At 30.3% G+C, this 20,202-nt stretch overlaps 2 protein-coding genes across 8 annotated transcripts; both read left to right on the top strand.

The window, feature by feature from the left end:
- Positions 1 to 3,630: 3,630 nt before the first annotated feature.
- On the top strand, positions 3,631 to 8,484 carry LOC111302738 (dicarboxylate transporter 1, chloroplastic-like). Its single transcript, XM_022898520.2, has 3 exons — positions 3,631 to 5,164; positions 6,972 to 7,193; positions 7,818 to 8,484. The coding sequence occupies exons 1-3, from the start codon at positions 4,067 to 4,069 to the stop codon at positions 8,178 to 8,180; spliced, it is 1,683 nt and encodes a 560-aa protein (XP_022754255.2). The 5' UTR covers positions 3,631 to 4,066; the 3' UTR covers positions 8,181 to 8,484.
- Positions 8,485 to 13,402: 4,918 nt separating this feature from the next.
- Positions 13,403 to 18,870, top strand: LOC111302737 (protein DETOXIFICATION 42-like). 7 transcript variants are annotated; one of them, XM_089742813.1, is made up of 15 exons: positions 13,403 to 13,572; positions 13,873 to 13,999; positions 14,268 to 14,411; positions 14,855 to 14,976; positions 15,235 to 15,444; positions 15,624 to 15,778; positions 15,927 to 16,062; positions 16,198 to 16,294; positions 16,399 to 16,499; positions 16,868 to 17,031; positions 17,417 to 17,488; positions 17,570 to 17,686; positions 17,801 to 17,896; positions 18,260 to 18,381; positions 18,559 to 18,870. In XM_089742813.1, the coding sequence occupies exons 3-15, from the start codon at positions 14,332 to 14,334 to the stop codon at positions 18,599 to 18,601; spliced, it is 1,515 nt and encodes a 504-aa protein (XP_089598939.1). In that variant the 5' UTR covers positions 13,403 to 13,572; positions 13,873 to 13,999; positions 14,268 to 14,331; the 3' UTR covers positions 18,602 to 18,870. The 7 variants fall into 7 exon arrangements, with proteins under 7 accessions (XP_089598939.1, XP_022754251.2, XP_089598936.1 ...); XM_022898516.2 differs by having other exon boundaries at positions 13,443 to 13,572; positions 14,306 to 14,411; XM_089742810.1 differs by having other exon boundaries at positions 13,443 to 13,572; positions 14,306 to 14,411; positions 15,588 to 15,778.
- The last annotated feature ends 1,332 nt before the right edge of the window (positions 18,871 to 20,202 follow it).

Raw genomic sequence — 20,202 nt, 5'->3', positions numbered from 1 at the left:
ATATTATTTAAGTATAGTTAATTTATTAAAATCTCTTTTTTTTTGAAATTTTTTTATACCTCATTCTTTTGAAATTAATCAATCTTCGAGTTAAATTGTAATATTTATAATTTTCAACATCCACTAAAATTTCCTAAACAAAAATTGGTTTATAACAAATAAAAATACATACTATTTAAAGGAATGCTTTTAATGATATTCTAACATTATAAATGTTTTTCATTACTCCAGTAGGGTATTTTAACTCATGTGTTACAAAATTATTTTTTAATATATTATTTAAAATTAAAAATTAAATATATTTTAACAAAATTTTAAATATCATATATTAAATAATTATTATAATACAATTTATTTTTGTAGGACTACTATTGTAATTATATCTCTTTATTCGTTAGTAATTTATACATTTTTTATTCCTGTTATGAAATTTTTTAAATACATATTAATGCAAATTATTTGAAAATCTTATTAAATAAATAAAGAGTTTAATATATATATATATATATATACACATACATGACGATATATTTTTAAGCTTGATGAAAGTCAAAAGGCAAAAAAAAAAAAAAAAACAATACACAATTAATATAATATTTATCTCTTTGAAATGATGAAAAACCAAAAGGTAAGAAAAACAAAAAATATAATAAATTATCACAATTAATAAATAGACATTATTTTTCCTAAAATCGAAAAAATCAAAAGGCAAATAAATTTTAAAAAACATATTCAATGATCATAGTTAATTTAATTTTAAATAAGTAAATAAAATTTTTAAAATTTTTAAAAACTAAAAGACAAAAAAGCCTAAAAGACACAATTAATTATCACATTAATAAATAAATATAATTTTAAAGTTGAAGAAAATGAAAAGGTGAAAAACAAAAAGTGAACAATAAATTGCCATAGCTAATAGATAAATATTATTGAAAAAAACGAACAGGTAAAGCCATAAGACAAAAAAAAAAAATACATAATCAATTTAATATATCTCTTTAAAATTGTGAAAATCAAAAGATAAAAACCAAAAAAAATCACACAATCAATTATCACAATTAATAAATATATAATATTTTTATTAAAATAAAAAAAATCAAAGATAAATAAAGTTTAAAAAATATGATAAATTATCACAATTAATCAAATTATAAATAAGTGAATATTATCTTTAATATCTTAAAAAACCAAAAGAATAATAAAACCCAAATGACACAATCAATGATCATAATTAATAGATAAATATTATTTTTAAAATTAAATAAATTGAAAAGATAAAGAAAGCTAAATATACACAATTAAATAATAAATATTATTTTTAAAATAAAAAAAAATGAAAAGGTAAAGAAAGCCAGGAAAACATAATTAATAAATACATATTACTTTAAATTGAAGAAAACAACAAGCTAGAGAAAGCCCAAAAAACTAATTATCATAATTAATTATTAAAATTTATTATATATAATATATAATTAATTTTATGATAATTAATGAACATATTTGTTGATAAATTCATTAATTAAAAGGCATTATTTTCAAAAGTATAAGTAATTTCTTTATCTTTTAAAATTTTAAAAATTTTATTTTATGGAACATTCACTTGAATTTTTATACAAAGTTAAAATATTAAAAAAGTTCTAATGTGTGGTAACAAAGTTTTAACTAAAATTTTTATATATTCTAAATTTATCATTTAATAATTCAAAAATTATAAGAAGAATTATATTGTTTTACATTTATTTTTTATTTTTTTAATTGGAGAATCAAATTCAATAATTTTATTTGATTTCTTTATTTACAAATAATGATAAATGGTCTTTGTACTATTTATTTTTTCACTGTAAAACTTTTTACTGGATTTAATAAAGTTGACTCTCATACTTTTTTAATTAAAAATAAAAAATAAAATTATTTTATCTAAGTTTTTTAACTAATTATTCAATAATATATCTTTTCTAGCATTAGAATTACAAATTCATTAATATGATTCACAGGATCAATTTTTTATGTAAGGGATAATGAATTTTTCTTTTAAATAAATTTTAAGATATAATTATATTAAAACTTAAGAATCTAATATTTTCTTTATGTCTATGTATTTTTATTTTTATGTATAAGACTTAATTTAATTAAAAGCTTCACAAATAATATATAGATTAAATCTTAATAGAGAAAAATCACTTAAATACAATTAATATAAACCAATTTTAAAGAATATAGTCCTAACAATATTTTTATAATGAATTTAAATGCAATATGATTGGTATGTGTAAATTTTTTTGGATTCAATTCTTCAAAAGTAAGTTTAATAAGAAATATAGATTTTACTGCAATTATAAATTGTAAGGTTTCATAATTTATCAAATTACTCAAATTAACAGTATAATGTGTGAGTATATAAGATTTTCACTGACATTTTTTACACTTAATTTTACATTTGTATTTATCAATATATAGTTTTGTACCATTTGTAATAATAATAAGATATTCTCTTCTTTTTAAATAAATAAAATACATTGTTTATTGAAAAATAAAATTTAAATAGAATAAATTTGTGATACAAATAATTTTTTTTATTATCAAATAACTAAAAAAATAATAAAACTAGCATTTATATTCAAATTATTAGGATAAAGGAAACAATATAATCTGTCTTTATTATTAGAATTTTCATATTTATATTTAAAATTTAAATATAATATTAAAAAATAAATATGATATTGATAATATAATATAAAATCATATATTTATTAAAATTTTATAAATTTTAATATTATCTAATTATGAAATTATCTGTGCTTACAGGTGTAAAAACTTAATTTTTTATTATGATAGATAATATAAATTATAATAAAAAAGTTTAAACAAAATGCCAAAAAAACTCAACCTGTCGGATCATGTGGCTGAACCACCCATTTGCACTTCTCACTTTCTAGTTTTTATTTTTGTTGTAGGAATATAAATGATACATTAGTATTCATAAATTATTCGGGTTCGATTTAAATAAAATTCAAATTCGATTCGATTATTATTGAGTCAAGCTTGATTTCGAGTAGCTCTACTCATCGATCGAGCTGAGTTTGAGTATTTTTATATCTGATTCGAGTAGCTCGCGAGCCTAATCAAATTTTTATATTTAAATATATTTTTATTATTTTAATTAATAAAATATATCAAATTCAAGTTCAAACACATATAATCAAGCTCTTATCGAGTATATGAATCGAATTTATTTTTATATATTAATTAAATTTAATTAAATAAATTCAAATAATTTAATTTTAATCACAAATCAAATTCGAACTAAAAAAATAAAATTCGATTGAATTCGAATTAAATATCAAATCGTGAATTAAAAGTTAAACTTAAATTTAAACTTTTTATTACATGAATTCGACTCAATTTATTTACACTCTTGCTTCGCTGACTGCTTACGCTATTCGTTTTATTTTTACTTCTCCATTGATGCGATCATACAAATATAAATCCTAGCTCCGCACCAGCGTCAGCGCATGTGCATTTCTGTGGCTCCTGTTCCACGATTTGCCGGGCCCTTGAGGGCAACTTTGTCATTTCATTTCCCCTTCCGAAACACACATTTCTGGCCTCAGAGCTCCCACTTCTCTGCTTAGTGCCGTGGCCATCAACGAAAACAGAAAACATCCCCTTTCCGGATCTCGCTCTCAGAACCCCATACCCATTCACAATCCACCACGTGTAAATCCTGTCTTTCCATTGGTCCACCTTTTTCCACACCTCCCACGTCACCAAAATGCTGAACTTTGATCCAGTAACACCGCGACACATGGACGCTGCCCCGTCCTCTTGTCAAATAAATACAAAACCCGGGCCGTTGGCCTAACGTGAGAAATTCATAGACGGAAATCTCAACCACCAAAGCCAACCGTATATTCCAAACTTCGTATCCACTGTTTGATATTGGTCTAGCGGCCAGCGTTGATCCTCATCCTCCCTTTCACCTACAACAAATATAAACCCCACCTTTCACTCGGTTCCCTCATTTCTCATTTCTCCCTCTCCTCCACCGTCGACGCCACCGTTTTAAATGGCGTCCATCGCACTCACTACCTCCTGCTCCTCCCTCGGCTTCTCACGTATCAAATCACGTGCTTTCCCTTCCAGATCGCGTTCGAACTCGGTCCTGGCCCATCCGGTTTTCTCAAAATCCACTTCAAGCAATTCCAGCTTCATTAAACCGTTAAGTGTCACTCCAATCATTTCAAATAAAAGAATCCAAAACAACCACCGGAAGTTAACTGTCGAAGCGGCTGCGTCAACTCCAGCTGCCGTAACTCCGCCATCGCAGCAACCATGGCAAGGTGCAGCATTAAAGCCATTAATGGCGTCGATAGCTACAGGCGTCATCCTCTGGTTCGTTCCCGTCCCATCCGGAGTCTCCCGTAACGCGTGGCAACTACTTTCCATATTCCTCGCCACGATTGTCGGCATCATCACTCAACCGTTACCACTCGGCGCCGTGGCTTTACTCGGACTCGGCGCTTCAGTACTCACCAAAACCCTAACCTTCTCAGCTGCCTTCTCCGCCTTTGGCGATCCCATTCCTTGGCTCATCGCACTTGCCTTCTTCTTCGCTCGCGGTTTCATCAAGACCGGACTTGGTAATCGAATCGCTTACCAATTCGTTTCCCTATTTGGATCTTCCTCTTTAGGTTTAGGCTACAGTTTAGTCTTCAGCGAAGCTCTATTAGCGCCGGCAATTCCGTCCGTGTCTGCACGCGCCGGAGGAATTTTCCTCCCTATAGTCAAATCTCTCTGCGTCGCTTGTGGAAGCAATGCGGGTGACGGAACGGAGAATAAATTAGGATCCTGGTTAATGCTCACGTGTTTCCAAACTTCTGTTATTTCTTCTTCGATGTTTTTGACTGCAATGGCGGCGAATCCATTAAGTGCTAATTTAGCTTTCAATACGATTAAACAGCAGATTGGATGGACGGATTGGGCTAAGGCAGCTATCGTGCCAGGTTTAGTTTCGTTGCTCGTTGTGCCATTGATGTTGTATGTAATTTATCCGCCAACGGTGAAGAGTAGTCCGGACGCGCCAAAGCTTGCTAAGGAGAAGCTGGAGAAGATGGGACCGATGTCCAAGAATGAGATTATTATGGCTGGGACTTTGCTTCTAACGGTATAACAAGATTAATACTCTATTAATCAATTTTTTAATCTTTGATTCTTTAGGATTATGAATGTTTTAATTATGCCTATATAACTAAGAAAATATGTTTTGTCCACCATAACACTCTATCAACTGGAAATGTCGCACTCGAAAATAATTGGTAGGGGACAATGGTGACGTGTGGTCACGAGAGTAGCCACATTTTCGTTGTAGAGCCCTCCATATTGTGCTACCATTTAAGATCGTTAATCCAGTTTAATTGTCTCGGACCTCTCGGTAGATGATTGATATGTAGCTCTGTTAATTGTGGTACTTATTTTGCTGGATTCCACAGAGTAGTAGTTGACTTTGACCTTGTGACAGTGGTACATTTCTCTGTTGCTGTATACTTTGTCTTTCCTTGAAGAACTGCCCTTAGCAAGTACTTTGCTAGATTACATTTAGTGATGAGGGAAAGAGATGCTATAAAAATTAGGACTTTTTAGGAAAATGTAAATTTGTCAGATGCATATAGGGAAGTTTGGATGAGTGTTATATTTTATGTGGTTATTTTTTGCTCTTTAGGAGTATTCATGCTACATCTTGGAGAGTTTTTCTTGATTGATGTAAAAGCTTATAAAAATGCGGAGACAGTTAGGTGTTTCATGTGAAAGCTTCTATTCGAATTTTGGTTTCCTTTAAAAATTCTACACTGGTCAGACGCAGTGTTGATTTCTTATTGGAGCTGCTCTTCTGGGCCCAAGATTCCTTTGAAATCAATTTTTGATGATTGACTTTGGTGGAAGGTCAACACGGATTTGTTGCTAGTCAATGAGGCTTTTGAAGTGAACTTCTGAATTAGTCTGTTTTTGGAGATAAAACGACAACAAACTAAGCCTTATAACTCTGGGGTTGGCCGTATGAAAGACTAAAAAAAGAATCATGTTAGGTTGTAGTTTTGAATCTTCTTGCACCACTCCTTTCTATCAAAAACAACCTTTTTCATCTTCTTTCTTAACCCTCATATCATATCATTTCTTTTACTTGGTTTTTGGAGGCAGAGGTTAGATATATACCTTAAGAGTCAAACAATCAGGTTCGGTTATGGATGGGCTTGGAGAGGAGAGACTTCCTCACAATCTTGCTTCTAATATACATCTTAACAAGTAACTTGGTCAAACATAGAATGTGTCATGCGATTCTTTCATTGTTAATGATTATCAAATGAAATAAGCCTGATAGCAATTGCTCAAGGTTGCCATCATAAACTTGTATAAGTCTAGACCATTTTTGTATAAGCTATACGTAGGATTTTGAGGAAAAATTGCAAGCTGTCAGGTTTTCCTTTTGCCATTGTAAATGTTCGCTCTTTTGGCCTCAAAGGTTTTCATATTTTATTTCAAGTGCTTCTTAGCTGGATTCAAACATCAATAATATCAAGGCTGTGCCTGAATTGCTGAAATCACTGCTGCAATTCCATTAGTTGGAAACGAATCATGCATGTGATAGAATCTCTCGGTACCTCGTTGTTATTGATTTGAATCCTTGATCTTGGTATATTGCAAGAGGAAATATCTGATCAAATATGACTAGGTTTCTGTAATTCAATCAATTTTTATATTCTTCTGCAATATTGATTGCTCTCAACTTATTAATAAGAAGTTTAATGCTATTTCTGGTTGTATTACTTTGTGTCCTCATTTGTGCAAATGTTTTACATTTACCGTGCATATGGTGGCATGAATCACATTAGGTACTACTCATGTATGTAAAACTACATGCAAGAGTGTATATTACTATATCATGAGTCTTCTCATACCTTCTTATGTTGCATTAGGTGGGGCTCTGGATTTTTGGAGGGATGTTAAACATGGATGCTGTTACTGCTGCCATTCTTGGATTATCTGTCCTACTTGTAACTGGGGTAGTCACATGGAAGGAGTGTCTAGCTGAATCAGTTGCATGGGATACGCTTACATGGTTTGCCGCACTCATTGCCATGGCTGGGTATTTGAACAAATATGGTCTCATCTCATGGTTTAGTGAAAATGTTGTTAAGGTTTGTTCTGTTTCCTTTCTCTTATTTTATTTTCTCTCTGCCATGTCTTGACTACTATAACTTTTAAAGGAATTGCCAAAGGGTCATCACCATATTCTATATGTGGTGGTTTACTTTCCAGAAAATGCTTGTATGAATAACATTAATTTTCCCTCAAAATCCTTCTTGGTCCCCTAAAATGAAAAAAAAAAAAAAAAAAAAGAAAAAAGAAAACAGTTGGCAATTTATATCCTTCTCTTAAATAATGACAACTATTGAAGTACTTATGTTTTATGTTGTGATATATCCATTCTAGTATGATTTTCTGTCTCGCTCTAGTTCTATATTCCTGTTCGATTAATGTTTCATCGTACCACTTTGAAATGTCTTTTGAGTCTGATTTAACAGTGCTCTAGGATGTTCCTTTTACTTTTAGGCTAACCATTGTCTTGATATTGCTATGTCCAATGTTTCTGCGTTGGCGATCATATTATATGTTTTGCATAAGGGCCGTTACCAAGAGGTCTGACCTCACTTAAAGTTTGCATGTCCTGTTACTTGGATGTATAATTGGATTTAGGCTAAAACTTAATCAATTAGCATTTCGAAATTGCCTTTAATGTGTATGATCTGCACTTTTTACAGGTCGTTGGCGGATTAGGTCTTTCATGGCAATTGTCATTTGGCATTCTGGTTCTTCTCTACTTCTACTCGCATTACTTCTTTGCCAGTGGAGCCGCTCATATTGGTGCCATGTTTACAGCCTTCTTGTCAGTGGCTAGTGCTTTGGGCACTCCACCATATTTGGGAGCCCTTGTTCTCTCATTCCTCTCCAACCTCATGGGTGGCATTACACATTATGGCATTGGATCTGCGCCCGTTTTTTATGGTGCTGGCTATGTACCCCTAGCCAAATGGTGGGGTTATGGTTTCCTTATGTCTGTTGTCAATATTATTATCTGGCTCGGTGTTGGAGGCATCTGGTGGAAGGCTATTGGCTTGTGGTAAAGCGGGTAGTCATAAAATTTGCAGACACCAAGCTTTAATTTCTCTGATTTTTGCTCACCCTAACGTGGGAGTTTACTATCTTTTATTCACTTCCAAAGCAGGTTAAAATTTTGTCTTTGATTCTTTTCCTTGCAAATAATATCTTGATGGGGTTTAGTTGAGCCTATGGTTGGAACAAAAATATACATTTTAGTTTGTGGGCTACTATTTGGAGCAGAAATTAGATATTGTACCACAAATTTTGACAACGGCATTGCATCTGCCGGCATTTATTATGAGATTAATGACATGATAATTATTTGAATGCTTGGTTGTCCTCAAAGTTTACCAGCCAAATTTTGGTTTATTAGTGGTATAAGTTGGTGCCTAGGAAGCATGTTTCTGTTTGGTTGAAGCTTATTGACGGGTCTCCTTTTTTTTTTTTTTTTTTGAAATGCCTCTGGGAATCTTGTGTGAGGAAGTGTTGTCCGTTTTGAATAAAACTACTATATATAAATATATATATATATATATATATATATATATTTTATCCTTTTTGATAAGGAAAAGGATTTGTTTACCTCCGTCGAATTTATATCTTCGTGCTTTCAAAAATGAAAAGACAAATTTGATTAATCAATTGTATTTTTGCCAAAGGATTCGGTTAGTGGGTGTTCATATATATTTGCTAAGGTTTATTAAGCTGTTAGTTTAGAAAATATGTTTTCTTTTAATGCATTATTTTCCCTCAAATTGAGGAAGAGATAATATGTTAGATATAAAAATCTTTTTAAAAATATACTTATAATTTGTATAGACCTTTTAACGTTTTCTTTTTTATAAAATACAAATGGGTTGGACTTGGTAGTTGAAAGTTTTTGCATGATTGGGCTTAAAAATTTATGCCCAATGAACCTTTTGGGCTATACAAAATAATTGGTATTATTGGGCCAAGCTTAGAATAAGATTTCAAGTCTGACGTCTAATATTTATTCATGCTATGTTTATCCGTTATGGACAGAGACGGATCTCGATTTTTTTTTTAATTGGGACAAATTTATTTAATATTGTTACTTAAAAATTTTTATTTAATGCAAAGATAATGTCTAAATATAAAACAGACTTTTAATAGAAAATTTTTAAATTTTTCTTACAATATCAAATGTATAAAAAATTTCTTTATAGTTTATAAGACATAAGATAAAATATAAAAATATAAAATAAGACCAACAACATGTTACTTCTATATATTTTTTAACTTTTTTAATAATTTTAAATTGATACTAGTTTTTTCTAAATTTTAGATTTTGTTAGATTTCCTCTCTACAATTTTGTTAGATTACATCTTTACAACATTATTTTACATCAAATTTATATTATTAAAAATTTTAAATAATATTAAATAAACATCTTATAACATTATCAATATATATATTTATATATATAAAGAAGAAAGTACTTCAATATGTTAAAAATAAATTTTTATATCATGAGTGGTTTTTTGTGATTCCATTTTACCCGTTATTTATATTTTATTATATAAAATTATTTTAGCTTTAATTTATGTTTTTTTTTTTCTTTTTACAAATATTTTATCATTTTATACTTGGTTTGGACCTTTTTATAATAATATAATGATATTTTATATAAGTTAGAAAAAGAAGTTTACAAATGGAAAGAGAGGAGAATAGATGGACGAGGTAAATGAAAGAAAAATAATATCAGATTGTGATTTATGCTAATTAGAGTGAGACTTACATAAAATAATTATTTATAAGTTAAAATTTATTAATAATTACATGTAATACTTTATTTTCTTTTAAAATAAGTCAATTTTTTTTTACTAAAGTAAATTTATACTTTATAATATTTTAAAATTCTTTTTCTTCTTTTAATTTAATCGAGGTAAAATATAAAAATACTAAAATTTTTGTCTAATATCATAATATACTTAAAAAAAAAATTTAGGATTTCAAGGGGCAATTGCCCCCCCCCCCCCCCCCCCCCCCAGCTATCCTCAGTGTAAATCTGTTTCTGAGTATGGAGTATTATTAAAAGTTTTTAAAATTATACAAATGAGTCGATCGGATTGTCACAACTAGGTTACCATTTAATTATTTTTTATTAACTCAATAATTAATTCTTCACTTCTTTATTTATAGTTAGTTAAATATTGAAAGTAAAAATTGAAAGATTGGATAGATCTTGTTTGAGTAGATCTTTAGCCTCAAAGAGGAGAGGACCAATGAGAGACGAACCGCTTAAAATGCAAGCGTTTTGGAATCCTACATGGACCAACCATGATTTACATCACTCTAACTTCCAAATCAAACAAATATAAGAGAGTGCGCAACTTGGCTAAATCCTAAGTGGAAATCCTCCTAAGCAATAAACATTTTCAAAGTGTTTAAAAAGAATTGATGGAGCATTATTAAGCTATAATATTTAATAAATTTAATATTTAATATTTTATTTTTTATACTTCTTTTATAACAAAAATTAATGGAGTATATCCTTTGGCTTCATTCACACTAAAACGTGGAAATATTATGTAAACATAAAAAGGATTGTTGAAGCTTACATACATAATAATTTTTTAAAATTCTTTTGTATTTAAGAATACGAAAGCTCCTTTTCTCTGAAAAAAGAACTACTTTTATCAAAGTATGTATGATCATGCGTGTAAACACTTTTTAAACGAAAAGCTGATGCGTGAACGAGGTAGGTAAATGAAGAAAAAATAAATCCTTTCTATTATTTGTTTGTTTGTTTGTTTTTTTTTTTTTTTTTGCGTCTGTATAAAGATTTTGAGTATAAAAAATGCAATGCAGTCTTACTCTTTTCCCATGTAGTCAATTTCCTTATATACGTTTTATAATTCCAACTTGAAATATTAAAAATAAAATTGTCAAATTAAGTTGATTTTTTTTTTTTTTCAAATTGGCAGAGGATAATTTGAAGTGGCATGTTCTTGAAAGTTTTTTGTTGAAGTGATTTATACGTGAATAAAAAGTTTTATATCATTAAAAATGATATTAAAATATTATATATATATATAAAAAAATCAAAAAATTCAATAATTTAAAATTTTGAATTCAAATAATATCTAATATATATATATATATACCAACAAATATAGTAATATGTGAAAGCAATGTTAATAAATTAAATCAACTTGTGATTGAGTGCAAATTTAGTGGCATTAAAACAACTTGGACCATCTTGCTTGCCCTATAGGATATAGGGATGTACATGCGAAGTTACTCGACTTAAAAGATGTATTGATATATTTACTCGCATGGGGTACTATATAAAGAGTTTGATCGGAACTCACTAGTTAACGAAATTAAAAATATGAGGTTACTTAAATAAAAAAATCACAAGTGAACAAGAATAAAAATACGAGATTGTTTGATTAAACAAGAAGTTGTTTAGAACTTATAAGTGAACAAAAAAAATGTTACCTAACTTAAATGATTATAAGTATAACTTAAAAACTCAATAATTTAAGATTTTAGGATGAAATAATATCAACCAAACATGTACTAACTCCTTTAATGCGGTCCACAAATTTTTAAGTGTGACTTCTGTCTCATCAATTAGTTGTATGTTCTTTCAAATTACCAAGCTGGCCCACCTCAGTTTCTAAATGATCCCCGAATCATGGACAAATTTGTCTTTCCACAAACCACTTTTTCTTTGGGGTGCGGGCCGAGGGACTATATATGAGTAGGAGAATTCTCCACGTTTTTTCCACTTCGTGTGTTTTATAAGTCAATCATTTTGGTCCATATAATAATAAAATAATAACAATAATAATAAAATTTAGAAGTAATTTGACCTTCACATCAAACTCTAAGTGGCATCATCATGTAACCTAGTACATGATGTCATCAAACACTAAAATTTCAATAAAGATTAACAAAATAAAAGCCCTAAACACAGAAAAGAAATCTTAAATTTACAATGATTAAATAAAAAAAAAAAATTCAATCAAACATCAAAATTTTTTTATTAAAATCAAGTAATAATAAAATATTTAAAATTACCTTTTCTTCTCTGTTTAAGTGTTTGTAAATTTATGTTTTATATGATTTAAAAAAACTTAAACTTTAGAGAAATTTTGTTTGAAATTTTAAAATTTCAAAAATCTATCGATAAGTATTCTGTGGGTGTGAGTTTAGGATTGTGCTGGTTGGATAGAAGAAGAAATCAGATGAATCATGACATTAATTAGGTGAAAAATTGGATTAGGATGAAAGCTTGGAAGAAAGTTGGCTGCCATAGCTGATGGAAGGTTTGCTGGAATTGTAGAAAGTAGGGGTTTAGAAAAAAATGAAAAAAAGGTTGGTTGCCATTGGCGGTGGATGTAGAGGAATTTTACACTTTTAATTGAAAAAAATATCTGAATGTAGTGAGGAATTTGGTGGGCATTAAATTCAGTGAATGCTTGACCAAAAAAATATTAACTTTTTAATAAATTTAGGGGTAAATTTTGGGAAAAAAATATTTGATTAAAATTGAAAAGTTTTGAGAATTAATTTGATTTAGATTAAAAAATTTGAGATGAAAGATTTTAATATAAATTTGAAAGGTATATTATATTATAATTTAGATGAAAAAATAAAATATTAAATGATTAATACATTAATTTGATTTTTGATTTCTATTTTTATTTGAATTTTATTAATGATTTTATTGTTTTAATATTTTTATGTTGTTGATGTTTTAAATGTGAATATTTTACTATAATATTAAAACTTGTAAATAAATTTTGTATATAAATAAAATCACATCATGTGTCATTCATTATTTTAAAAATCATGAAAAAAATTTTTAATGATTATAATTATAATTATAATTATAATTATTATGTTTTATAAAAAATTATGTAAATTTGAAAAAAATTTATAAACGTAATGATCATAATGATTATGATAATATTCATTATTTTTATAATCATGGTAAATATAACCTAATCGAAAATGTATTTATATCTGTAATTTAAATCCCTCTACCTGATTTCAATATAATTTAATTGAATATTAGCTGCTAAATTAAAATGATAAATATTGAGCACTTTATTTTTTTTATTTTATGCGTTTTGTTCATGAATAATGGTTTTGATTTGCTAAACGTTGAAGTAATTTTCTGCCTCAAACAGTGGGACACCTGGCAAATTTTCATATGTATGCAGTGACTGTTCAGGATTTTAATGCAAAAAGGTATTTCTTCTTGAATCTGATACTGACACTTGTAATCTAACTTTTTTGGCAACTCCATTGAGAATCAACCAGGGCCTACCTCATATTATTTTATTCTTCTAGCCAGAGGAATGCATCCTTCCAGACTGCTCCACACGCTACAACTTCTCTCTCTCTCTGGCAAAGCAGGAAAGTTGGTTGGTAAAGTGGTATGTCCTTATTCTTGTTTAAGGTCTATTTAAGTGTCACTGTGGAAAGTTAGATACTTCTTCAAGAGTTGAATTTAGGTAGGTCGTGTGTTGATAAACAGCTTTGTTTTGTTTTGATGGGGTGTTCGAGGTTTCCAAGATGGGATTGTAGTATTAACTTTTCCATGTTGAGATTTATGAGAAAGTGAAAGGGCTTTCATTTTTCTTCTGGACCTTGAATTACCTGTGCAGTGTGGTATTTGTGGCTCTTGAGACATTCAATGCTGAAGACTTTTTTTTATTATTATTTGGTGGAAACAGGGGAAACTTCTTGAAGCTTACAGTAAAAAGAAACAGGTACAGAATTTTTCTGTGTGTTGAGGTTTCAAAGAAGCCTGTGACTTGGAAGCAGGGGAAACTTCTTGGAGTTCACAGTGAAAAGAGACAGGTACATAATTTTTCTGTGTTGTTGAATTTACAGGAAGTTTTGTTTTGACTGGTGTTGCCTATTTGGTATAAGTTTGATACATGTGCCTGTAACCTGATTAAAAAAAAGCTTGAGTTAATATACTTCTCTTTTTTTTTTTTTTTTTCCCGTTATTATCCTTTTTATTATCAATTTAACCAACTTTTTATTCCCAGGTATTCAAGAATTTATCATTTATTAGTAGGTAGAATTAGAAGGGCTCAGTTTGTGAGATTCTGTTTATATACAGTTTGATGCCATTGGCTTGATTAATTCTGCATCCTGTAGACAACTCAGTGAATCACCCTACCAAAATGATGACTGAAGAAGATGATACAAATCCAGCTAGGCCCAAGATGAAACTTTCTTTTTTCATTTTCTTCAAGGATGCCAGGTATGTTTCCCAGATTTTGCTTTGCACACATTTAGTTTGCTGGTAAGACAGGCAGTTCAACAGTTTGATTAGCTTTTCATCTTCATTATTGCATTCGAACTTGTTAACTCAATTTTCATTGGTTCATGAAAAAATCATTTATGAGACACGGCTTCATTCATTAGGTTTCTATATTCCACTTTTTTTTTTATTGATGAAACATATATAAGCAAGCACAAGAGCAATTTTCTTTTAACAAATAGTTAAAACAACATTTACTTGAAAACATTTAAAAATGAAAGAAACATTGATTTGAATGTCATATCTTAAAATTATATAAAAGTTGGCCCTTACTCTCAGTGAACAACATGGCTTTTGAAGACTTGAATTTTATTATTTTTGATAAAAATTTTCCTTAAGAGATATATCTAGGATTTAGTCTGATTTTGCAATTGTATGAGCAGACATGTTTTTAAACTGGATGAACTTGGATCAGAGATAGCACAAATTGCATTGCCTGCTGCACTGGCTTTGACAGCTGACCCTATTGCTTCTCTTGTTGACACAGCATTCATTGGCCAAATAGGTATTTTCTTTGCTCTTTATGTCTGAACGTGTTGGAATTGGAGGAGAAGCATATTTTGAAGAAAAATATTTACACCAGTTTGAAAGATTATTTTTCTTGTTAATTTCTTGAGAATGTAGAAAGGAATTGACAGATATTATGTTCCTTAACCATTCTAAAGTCTTTGAAACGCCTGTCCTCTCTTTACAGTCAGCATCTTGTCTTGAGGAGAAAGTTTTTTGATGGGAAGACTTACCTAGTTTTCCTTGATCCATATAGGTCCTGTCGAACTCGCTGCTGTAGGAGTTTCTATTGCCTTGTTCAATCAAGTCTCCAGAATTGCAATCTTCCCTCTTGTCAGTGTCACAACATCTTTTGTGGCTGAGGAAGATACAATTGGAGGAATGAGCTCTGAATCACAAGAAAGTGAATACTTGGAAACAGGTTCATGCGTAAATACTGAAAATAAAGAGTTAATACCACAAAAAGGTATGGCCACCTCTATCTCTCTCTTTTTTGAAATGAAAGATCAAGTTGATTGCAATTTTTGGTCTGATCAGTTTCAATTAAAATACTTTTACCTTAAATTGGTTCATGCACAAAAGTATCTACAGTTTGAATCTGATCTTCAGAATCTAATGATGGTCCATACTGGCCAAAAACTCTAGGATGCAGTTTTGACACTGCTAAATTTGAGCCCAAAAGAAGGCATATCCCATCAGCTTCATCAGCACTGGTTATTGGTGGCATCCTCGGTCTCCTCCAAACCATATTCCTGATTTCTGGAGCAAAACCTCTATTGAACTTCATGGGAGTCAATTCAGTAAGTACTCAGGTTGAGAGAACAAGAAGAGGCTCTTGAACAACTATTTCTTTCTTTTCTTTTTGTTGGTTTCATTAGTTTGGTTTGGTGTTCAATGCCTTAATCTACACTGCAACAGTAGTGACAGCAGATTTGCCCATTTGTGTAGGATTCACCCATGCTAAACCCTGCACAGCAGTACTTAACATTAAGGTCACTAGGTGCTCCTGCAGTTCTTCTTTCGTTAGCCATGCAAGGCGTTTTTCGAGGATTTAAAGACACAAAAACTCCTTTATATGCCACTGGTATGTCCTATTAACAGAGTTTGGCATATGGTTTTGATCTTCTTTAACACATCAAGAAACACAAAAACTTTTTTCTGCCCATTTCTCATCTACTGACCATTTAAAATTGTTCTCATCTATCTGATCTAAACTCAGTGGCAGGAGATGTAACAAACATCATATTGGACCCAGTATTTATTTATGTTTTCCGTTTGGGTGTCAGTGGTGCAGCCATAGCTCATGTGATATCTCAGTAAGTTATATACAATCAATGTTCACCAATAGGTTTATCATGCTATAAACATTCAAATGCATTGACTTGCTAATTTTGTATTTTAATGTCTATGGTGATTGCAGGTACCTCATTTCAGTTATACTTTTGTGGAAATTAATGAGTCAAGTTGATCTCTTATCTCCTAACTTAAAACATCTACAGTTTGGTAGATTTCTTAAGAATGGTAAATTCAAATTTGACTTCTAAAAATTCTCAAATATCAACAATATTTGCAATTTGGAAATTTTAGGGCTTATTCATTTCATTTTCTCTCTCCCTCTCTCTGTCCCTGTCTGTGTCTGTGTGTGTTAATCGTCAAAGTGTCAGATAGAATCAATGTTTATTTTAGCTTGTCTTGTAAATGCCATTTTGCCATTAGGATAATCATCAGGGAGTTTGGTAAAAAGAGTAATTTATGTTCATTAGTTATATCAGATATTCATAGGTAGTTGGTGCATCAAGTTTTCATACTTGTCTATGAGCATTTAATCTGTATCAGCCTATTTTAATTGATTACTTACTATCCCACTTGATTCTTGTGTTTGAATTCAGGTTCTCTATTGTTAATAAGAGTTATGGCTGTTACGTTCTGTATCACCCTTTCTGCATCAATGGCTGCCAGACAAGGATCAACATCCATGGCTGCATTTCAAGTATGTTTGCAAGTTTGGTTGGCGACTTCTCTTCTTGCTGATGGGTTGGCTGTCGCTGGACAGGTTAGAACCGCTTCTGTTTAGTTATTGCACCCCTGTGGTGATGATTTTATGTTCCTATCTTTCAAAACCTTAACCAAAGTAGTATCTTAATGTGCTGAAATTACTACTCTGACGTGTAATTAAATTCACTTTGCTCCAATAGTAAAAGCTATAAAAGTGAAAAGCAAAGATGTACCTTCAGTATTTAGCATATTTCGTATAAAGAACAAAAGCAAAAAAGAAAAACATTTTGGTGGTAGGTTGCTACCATAAGAAAATTCTTGTCATTACTAACAGTAACAGGCACTCCCATTGTTTTCTTGCTGCTTTTCTGCTGTTTCAGATTATACCTTTTTTTGGGATAGACTTGTTCTTATTGTAATTTAAATGCTTTTCATTCTTTCAGGCAATACTTGCAAGTGCATTTGCAAAAAAGGACTATGATAAGGCAACAGTCACTGCATCTCGAGTATTGCAGGTGCCGTATCATATGCCATAAACATCAAGTGACCTTTCAATAACATGATTTCCTCTAAAAGTCAATGTATATGCGCTGCAGTTAGGATTGGTTCTAGGATTGATACTTTCAGTCATACTTGGAGGAGGACTGAGTTTTGGAGCAAAATTATTTACAAAAGATGTCAATGTTCTTCACCTCATTGGCACAGGCATTCCAGTAAGTACTCTTGCCTACAAACAAAAAAAAAAGACAGCTTTCAACCTATTCTAACCCCACAGATCACCAGAAGTCCGAAAGGACAGGAACTAATATCCATTTCCACTTTTTCAGTTTGTTGCAGCTACTCAGCCCATCAATTCTTTAGCATTTGTTTTTGATGGTGTCAACTTTGGAGCATCTGACTTTGCATATTCTGCCTTCTCCTTGGCAAGTCTATTATCTATTTTTGATGTCATGAAAACATGTTTTAATACTTTTGTTATCTTTGGAATTCGTTATCCACTCACTGTTTAGAATAGAAAGTAGGTATCTGTTTCTTTCGAGGCAAAAGATTTTCTGATTTTCATCACAAGGAAAATACTGTTGTGAAACTGTTATAGCATAGCACCCTATTCATTCACCAAGAGGTTGGAGTAGTAGCAGAAAATTTCCCATCATTTAAGAGTTGTTCTTACCTCCTGATTCTATCCCCTTAATTCTTTTTGTTTACTAGGTGAAGGACTAGGGTGCAGAATCATTCCAATTGTGCTTTTAGAAAAGAAATTAATATTGCATTCTTCATTCTCACAGGTTCTTGTTGCCATTGTCAGCATTATGTGTTTGTCTGTTCTCTCCTCCAGTTATGGATTCATTGGACTGTGGATAGCTCTCACCATATATATGAGTCTTCGAGCATGTGCTGGATTTTGGAGGTAATTTTTCATTTTTAGTATGATTTTACTATATTATACTGTTTTCCTTTTGTTTTTTTCTTTCTTTCTTTCTTTTCTTGTGGCTGAATATAGGTTAAGAGTCTGAGGGACACAAATTTGTCCAAAATTGTTTGGATATATGGAGAATCCAAAATAAATAATGAACTATATTTGCAGGATAGGGACAGGAACAGGGCCTTGGAAGTTTCTCAGGAGCTGAATGTAGCTTTGCCTTTCTGGTTTTGACAAGTATTATAAGCTTTTCAAGTCTTCCTCCTAAGCACCTGCATTCATGACTCTTGTTTGCGTAATTTTCTTCTCATTAAAACAATTTTAGCAGCCAATGCAAAAGCATATTTCACTGCTAATTTTTAATTATCATCATGCATGCATGCTCTTAGCTTTGGTTCCTTGAAACTTTCTTCTAATATTTATCTGCACGGAAAATTGAAAAGAAAATTTAATATAAAAAGTTCACTGTTCAATTCAGATGCTGAGAAGCATTGATGCATTGCTTGGAATTGTTATGCCTAATTTTCTTTTTCAGAAGAAAGCAGCATGGATGCATGTTATATTTAATATTTCTATCCTCTTCATAACTTCTACAAACATCAAACTCATGTTTTAATCATTGTTTTAAAGAAATCAAGATTACGTTTACTGCAATATTTACTACTTCTTTTGATGAATTAATAATTCTAATAATCATATTCATAAAAAAAAAAAAAAAAATTCTGATGATCAATGCTCAAAGGGAAGTATATATATTTGAGTTAATTCTTTTTGTGGAGATTTAAATCTTGCGTTTCATTTTCATTTGATGACTGTAAACATCAATTGTATGTCATCTCACAATTTAACAAGGATTTAATAACGAACTTGTGGAGAGGGAGCCTCAAGTAGGGAACATGTCCTCCACGTGATATGGGCGACCTGGCGCACGTATATGAGTGGCAACCCAACTCTTTCTCGTTGATTTCATGCATGGCACGACCACTTTTTCCTTCCCAATTTTTCTAGTATTTCTTGGTATTTTCTCTTTTCTGATTGTCAGTAACAAGTGGAAGGAAGTATTAAGGAAAAATGGGAAAAAAATGTCCTCAGTTTCCACTGGATAAGGTATAACATGAATTTCAAGTATCAATAACTAATTGACTTAATTTATTGAAGTTTATCTTTTTCGATTAAAAAAATTTTGGATTCGAGTTTTGTTAATAATCGTTTGTTGGAATTATTTTAAATACACGATTTATAATTATTTGTATTAAATATATGATTTGTAATTATTTTATTATGATATAGATGATTGAATAATTTATTTATTTTCAGATTTTTTTTTTATAAAAAAATAAATTTCAAACTTAATTTAATTGATTTGTACGGATGTAAAAGAAATAATTTTTAATAATTGAAATTTCATTTCTAAAATCTGCAATATATATATTTTTATTTTCAAAGAGCAATTTAAAAAAAAAAAGGTCTTAAACACATTAATTTCCCTAATATAAAAAGTCAGAACTAGCTAGAATTTGAGCAAGTGAATCTTTTCTAATAGTCTAAACGAAAAATTTCTATGCTCAACTGACATCTTCCAGAAGTCATTCATGTGCTCCAACATTTTCATTATTATCAATTTGTCTTTTAAAACAATATTTTTATTGTTCTTTTTAGTTTTTCATGTTTAATCGGTTTAATAACAACCAAGGCATACATTAGTAATATTAAAAAAAAAAAATTTCACCTATGAATTTTTTAGATATCTTTATTTGAATTTCCTTAAAATTTCATCTTTGAAGCTTGTGTTTACATTTTCATAATCAA

Source organism: Durio zibethinus, chromosome 13 (genome assembly GCF_047325235.1).
Source record: "Durio zibethinus cultivar Kanyao isolate XHJ-2024 chromosome 13, ASM4732523v1, whole genome shotgun sequence".
Lineage (NCBI taxonomy): Eukaryota > Viridiplantae > Streptophyta > Magnoliopsida > Malvales > Malvaceae > Durio > Durio zibethinus.
Note: the sequence above shows the minus strand (reverse complement) of the source record. Positions and strands in the feature narration are given on the sequence as shown.

Coding starts and splice junctions, on each gene's coding strand:
- LOC111302738 (XM_022898520.2), top strand. CDS start 4,067: ATGGCGTCCATCGCACTCACTACCTCCTGCTCCTCCCTCGGCTTCTCA. Junction 5,165..6,971: donor CTGGGACTTTGCTTCTAACG/GTATAACAAGAT, acceptor ATGTTGCATTAG/GTGGGGCTCTGGATTTTTGG. Junction 7,194..7,817: donor TTAGTGAAAATGTTGTTAAG/GTTTGTTCTGTT, acceptor CACTTTTTACAG/GTCGTTGGCGGATTAGGTCT.
- LOC111302737 (XM_089742810.1), top strand. CDS start 14,332: ATGATGACTGAAGAAGATGATACAAATCCAGCTAGGCCCAAGATGAAA. Junction 16,063..16,197: donor AACTCCTTTATATGCCACTG/GTATGTCCTATT, acceptor ATCTAAACTCAG/TGGCAGGAGATGTAACAAAC. Junction 17,897..18,259: donor CATATTCTGCCTTCTCCTTG/GCAAGTCTATTA, acceptor TCATTCTCACAG/GTTCTTGTTGCCATTGTCAG.